At 38.0% G+C, this 6171-nt stretch overlaps 1 protein-coding gene across 1 annotated transcript; it reads left to right on the top strand.

Moving 5' to 3' along the window:
- The first annotated feature begins 279 nt into the window (after window positions 1–279).
- UCMA (upper zone of growth plate and cartilage matrix associated) lies at window positions 280–5168 on the top strand. The gene is made up of 5 exons (XM_089487106.1): window positions 280–337; window positions 921–986; window positions 1233–1328; window positions 4436–4534; window positions 5071–5168. The coding sequence occupies exons 1-5, from the start codon at window positions 280–282 to the stop codon at window positions 5166–5168; spliced, it is 417 nt and encodes a 138-aa protein (XP_089343232.1).
- Window positions 5169–6171: the final 1003 nt, after the last annotated feature.

Below are 6171 nucleotides of genomic sequence, written 5' to 3'. Positions count from 1 at the left end.
AACCGTAAATATCAACATGGATTTTTTTTAACCCCAAAGTGCTTGATTGGACAAATTTTAATTAAAAATGTGGTCATTTGCCCAGGATAGTGGCCATGAGTTCTTGGGTGGCAGATTGCAAGAATGTTGTGTTTGTTGAGGCCACTAGCACTCAGTTCTTGCTCCTCCTTCTCCGTAGCATTCCAGATTCCTGCATTACCTTCCTGACACATGAGGAATTTGTAACCTTCTCTCAGTCCTTTTCAGAATATTGACAAGGCACGAAATACTCAGCAAAAGATGAGCTGGAAACAAGTCCTGCTTCTGTCCTGTGCAGCAGCCGTGGTGCTGCTAGCAAGTAAGTGGCATTAATAGAATATTTAGAACAATATTTCATTTTAGATTAATAAAGAAAAGCTATAGCAATGCAGATGGTAATATTCTGAGAATGCACTACTGATCTCGGTGACTTTATCCATGTAGATTGGTAGATATGAAATGCACTAAAAATTATTAAATGGTTTTATTAACACCGATCAGATGCGATAAGCTGCAAATATTCAGATGACTAGGTAGCAAATGTATACGTGATGCATTTCGCAAACCAGCTTCCTACAGAAAAAATGTATAAACAAGATAATTCTAATTAAGATTGTATAAACTGAGTTTGTGATGTCAGACTCTATATCAACTTTATAATTAATAAAATGTGGTTTATGTTTGCCGTGTAGTAATTATTTTGACTCCAGCCATGTATCCAGGTCAACCAGTTTCAGACAATATGAAACTTTTTTGAAACAGTAGAATGTATGATTCATAATCCACTCAAAACATAGATTGAGGCTGCTGTGATGAGAAGCTTTGGTGGAAGAAACTGGTATTGTATCATCAGTGTACCAGTTGTAGGAACCAACATGTAACATCTGTGTCCAATTCTCCAGTTTTGCAGGAGTGTGAAAGTGCAGCCGTCAGAAGCAGTGATGATGGGGCTGCTGAGAGAAAAGAGAGTAAGTATCTCCCACGAGTAAGCCTTTCAGCCTTGGGTTTGTTTTATAGCGTACAAATTAGTGAAATGGGATCAGTATCTACCAAGAACTTAAAAAACAATAGAACAGAAAAGTTTGGTGGAGAAGTGTTTCTACTCCTAGACACACTTTGTATAACCAAGCTCCAAGCTGTAGAAGGTACTCGCGCATTAGCCGTAGACCGAATCAGAAATATGAAAGTGTTTTTACATGTCCCTTTCCACCTAGATTTGAAAAAGAAGATTTTCATGAAAGAAACCGAGGCTACAAACTTCTTCAAGAAACGTAGCAAGAGATCACCTAAATCCCAGGATGAAATAAATGGTGAGGGTGTTTGTTTCTTGCCAATATGTTTAATTTTTTTTATCCCAGTTTCCTTTAAATAATTCAGGATCCTGCTAGCACTGTACATATCCCTGAGATGCTTGTGTGTGTTATCTTTGGACACGATGACCCAACCAAAGCTATTATTTAGACTAATTTACATTTATTTTTTCTGACAATTTTCTATCCTCACAACCTGCCTATGGTAGGTGCTGTGAAAGATCCTCCCGCTGCTAGATTATTTTACATGACTCTTACCTGCTTGTACCAAGCTTTGTTTAGAATGCTAAAAATATGAATACGGTATGTTTGTAGAATCAAGTCCCAATAATTAAGATATGTATAGTATTGTGTACTATGTCATAATACCGTAAGTGCACCCTTGAATTATTAGTTTCTCTTATGTGCACGTTAACGGTATGTACAATGAGTTGTACCGGCAATAACATGTTGAATTTAATGAATACAAACTGAAGGCGTGGAGGGCTCTGGTTGTTTGACTTCACAACGAAAGGATGGAATAACTTTGCTGAGCAATCACCTAGAGGGAAGGGGTTAAGTTATAGTTATTCCACCTGGAAGGATGTTTACATTACCTTGTACAATGAAAAACTTTGAGAGCTTGTGCAAGACAGAGCGGCACAGTATTTGAGGCATGTTACACAGAGCGGCACAGTACTTGAGGCATGTTACAGACAGAGCGGCACAGTATCTGTGGTATGTGCTGGACAGCACCAGGCTGCTGCAGGAGGCGCAGGGCAGCATGGAGAAAGAACTGGGGGGGATTCTTAGAACGCTTCATACCTTCTTCATAACTCCTCTTAACTTCTGTAACAGCTTGCACTGTGCATACACGCTAACACTATCTGTTCTTGAAAAGGAGGGAAAGAAATAATATTATTATTCTGACTGTACAGTTATGCTCTGATAAGATTAGTTTACTCAAAGTAAGACATTATAGAATTAAACTACAATATGAAGTTACGTTCTAAAGTGGTGTTCTAATTAATTGGTTTATGGCAGATGTATTTGTGCCTTTAATGCTAGAAGCATATAAGACATATGGATAAGCGGCGATAGATGTATAGATAGATGGCATTGAACTGTCAATACCACCAAATTGATGAAGCTGATTTTCAGACTCACTTTGCCAAATTTCGCCAAATATCTGCAAAGCATTATATCTGTATCATATTAAGAATGATGTTCATTGTATTCACACTTTTTGGTTTTCCAAGACCAGGGTCCCCCCTCCCGTGCCAGTCCAAAATTGTTCACAAATGGCCAATCCGACCTGGAACACGAATGCCAGTTAGCATGAATGTGTATGTGAGTATGAATGTGTATGTGAGCATGAATGTGTAAGTGTGTGAGGGGGCTATGTGTTAGCATGTAAGTGTGTGTCAGTATCTCTGTGTTAGTGCAAGTATATGTAAGCAGGAATGTGTGTTACCGTGAGCGTGTAAATTTATATAAGTGTGAGAGTGTGTTTAAATATGTGTGCCAGTATGATGGGTGCCCATAACCCATGTTCTCTACTACCAATATACAGTAAATAGCTGTAAGTGGGTCCTACACCCTCATACCCAAGTAACTTCCAGAGCAGTGGCGGTTTTACCCACCTTGTCACCCAAAGACCTGAAATTTTTTTTTGTTTTTAAATTACCATACTCCATTATTGTTAACCAGGGCCCTTAAGTTTTAATTTTAAGCTCAGAAAATGGGTCCATTTAAAAATAAAACACTTAAGAACCCCACAAAATAGATATAAAAAAACAGAAGTGAAGATTAAAAAAAGAAATTCAAGCATTGGCTTGGTGGCCCTACATTTTATTCTTAAACAGGTGGTTTAATGCCCCTGATACCCCTACTGTGGAAGAACATATCCTACAAAATGCAAATGAAAACATAGAAGTAACATCACTGTAGTCACCATGCAAGAAATTCTATGAATGCCTTGCTTTGTAGCCCAGCAGTAATGTTACTTTCTAGTTCTCCTGTTTGAGTTGTGGGGAACCTGTTTAACCACCTACTTTAAAGCCACTAAATACATTCTGGGAAGGAAACGGGGAACAGACTGTAATTATGGTGTATAAATGATGGGTCTAGATTTATTTGTCAATACACACATTATAACCCATTAAATATAGGTGAGCAAGTTATCATTATGTAATAATTCCTGAAGAACAAGCCACATCCAGGTGAATTAAAGACTGAAGATCGAGAATACTCAGGGAAAAAAAGGAAATAGAGAATGTTCATGTGCCAACACCCAGAACAAATACTAATATGCAAAACAACCATTGCTTTAACATACAATAGTGCTTTAAAAAAAGTAATGTAGAAGAGTAACTGGTGATGCACTGTAAAGTATTTAGTTTGTATCGTTGTTAAGGTGTCTATCATGAACAGTACAATTGTCAAATAACCAAGCACACGTTATTAATTGGACATTGTGGGAGATGGACAAATAGTGGTCCGGTTCAACACGTTATCCCATTGGTCTGATTTGTAATGCTGTAAATGTAAAGCTGCCTATATGGATTCTACAGAAGTGAACAAAAAAGGCCCAATTCAAGTATTTCTCTTGACAGCACAGCATAGGTAACACCATTAATTCTGCTGCACTGAAGTGATCTAAGCCGACACAAGGGTGCAGCTTTTTACTTTGTATATTTCCTACACACACATATATATAAATGTGCATGTGTGAACCAAGAGCATTACTTGTTTGTGCATGTACAGGCATCAGAAGCCTTAGGTTCATGCTCTTACAACACATTCTTCCCAGCTATGCTATGACACACCAGCCTACTGGAAAGTTAGGGGCCAATTTGCATTGCAGATTTTATCACATAGGAACTTAGCAGGGTATAGAAAGGTGTGTATGTACAGAGGGGGGGGGCCTTCACTTTTTCAGATAAAAGGATCAATCATGTTACAGATTTGATCTGGCCATGAATGCTGGACATTGAGTGCCTTTACAAGCTGACTTAATACGCAAGTGGTCTTGTTCCAGTTACGAGACTATATATTGAGCATGTATTCATTACACCACATTTGATAGACATTTACATAATGCTGGCTTCATTTAATGTATGTTTCAGTGGAAAACCGCCAAAAGCTGGCAGCTGATGAGCGCAGGAGAGAATATTACGAAGAACAGAGAAATGAGTTTGAGAATTACGTGGAGGAAGAGCAGGATGGTAAGAAAGCGTTAGTCAGATACAGTGGTGTCTGCGTGTATTACTTTGACGAGATGTTTGTGTGCAGACAAGATCCATATTTTCCTTCTTGTCCAAACACATTTAAGTCTGATGTCTTATGGAAATATTGACCATACGCTGTTTGCTGGGGGAAGTTACTCCATGGAGACGTATTACAGAATCCTTTCATGAAGAGGAAACATATTTTAGCTTCTTCATATTTTGGTTAATCACCCGCTATTCACCTTCTTCATGAACAACAGTATAGCATATTCTCGGTTGCTATTACTTAAGGTCCTTGCGTATCTTATTTTAACATACAATGAAGACGTTTTGGGATTTTTTCCCTCCGTTTTATTTTTAGAGGCCCAGGAGGTTCCGTAACAGTAAGTTGGACGGGTTTTCAATGGTATTTACGGATTGGAAAAGGTTTGAGAAACACAGCTGTAGAAGGAAGCTGACGCTGGGTTACGTTACTTTAGTTTTGATATTCAAATGTTTTATCAATTATATTTGGTTTTCAAATTCCTCCGTAGAACAAGAAGAACGGAGCCGTGAACAAATTGAACAATGGCGCCAGTGGCATTATGACGGACTGTCTCCCTCTTACCTTTACCAGCGCCAGAACATCTAAGAGTAGTACTGGTTTTAAATAGTTCACACCCAGTGTTTTCCCCTTCAAAGTCCTAATTAATTGTTTGTTGCTTATACTTTGTGTTGTAAGTTTGTTACTTTCGCCTATTTTTTTTGGGGAGCAGTGATTAAGTCAGCATTTTTATAACCTGCTCTGTAGTAAGGCGTGTATGGGCCCCCGCCCCCCAGAATTTAACATTTGGGGGGGATAGCAGAGATTACGTGCAGAGAAAGACAAATAATTTATGTAATCTTGTATGTAATTTGAAACCCAAATAAAACAAAAAAACAGATATGTACAAAATTTGCTTTTAAAATGCGATTCAGACATCACATCAGACTTCATACAAGTCATTTCACATTTATTAGTAGCAGTTATACAATGCTTTACAGAAACACGACCAAGACAGTTCCTTCCATGCATTTATACATACTGTAACCAGAACAAGCATTTCAAATAAAATATCAGGACAGGTACATATTTACACACTTTAAAAAGACAAGATACTTGATTGACAACCCTTACAGACTGACCTATTCTTCTGGCTAGAATACTCAATCTTTTTTTTAATGATATAGCATTTACTGTGGAACACTCATCTGCAGTGAAAGAAAATGGGGATGGACCCCCCCCCCCCCCAAAAAAAAAGTGTTCAAAGATTGAGCTTTGAGAGAGTCCAAAGGAAAAAAAAAAAAAGAAAAGAAATACAACCCGCTAAAATGACTGGTAACATGAACACGTCTCACGAACATAAACTTATGTTTAATGCGTTTTTTAGGCATATTGGTGACACAGACATTTAAAAAAGGGGACTAACACCACGATTCAAAGACTTTGGACAATAAAATATTAATGTTAAATATGAAACAGATTAGCAGTGTTATCTATTAAAAACAAGCAGCATATTAAAAAAGAAACCCAGGTCCCATATTCTGCTTGATTAGAAAGACTAGTTTGGGGGGGGGGGGGGGGATTGAAGAGTCTCTAGAATAAGCCTCCCAGA

This window comes from Sceloporus occidentalis, unplaced genomic scaffold (genome assembly GCF_023333645.1).
Source record: "Sceloporus occidentalis isolate IW3139 unplaced genomic scaffold, rSceOcc1.0.p SCAF_31, whole genome shotgun sequence".
NCBI classification, from domain to species: Eukaryota; Metazoa; Chordata; class Lepidosauria; order Squamata; family Phrynosomatidae; genus Sceloporus; species Sceloporus occidentalis.
This window is presented reverse-complemented; position numbering and strand designations above follow the sequence as displayed.

Coding starts and splice junctions, on each gene's coding strand:
- UCMA (XM_089487106.1), top strand. CDS start 280: ATGAGCTGGAAACAAGTCCTGCTTCTGTCCTGTGCAGCAGCCGTGGTG. Junction 987..1,232: donor GGCTGCTGAGAGAAAAGAGA/GTAAGTATCTCC, acceptor CTTTCCACCTAG/ATTTGAAAAAGAAGATTTTC. Junction 4,535..5,070: donor CGTGGAGGAAGAGCAGGATG/GTAAGAAAGCGT, acceptor ATTCCTCCGTAG/AACAAGAAGAACGGAGCCGT.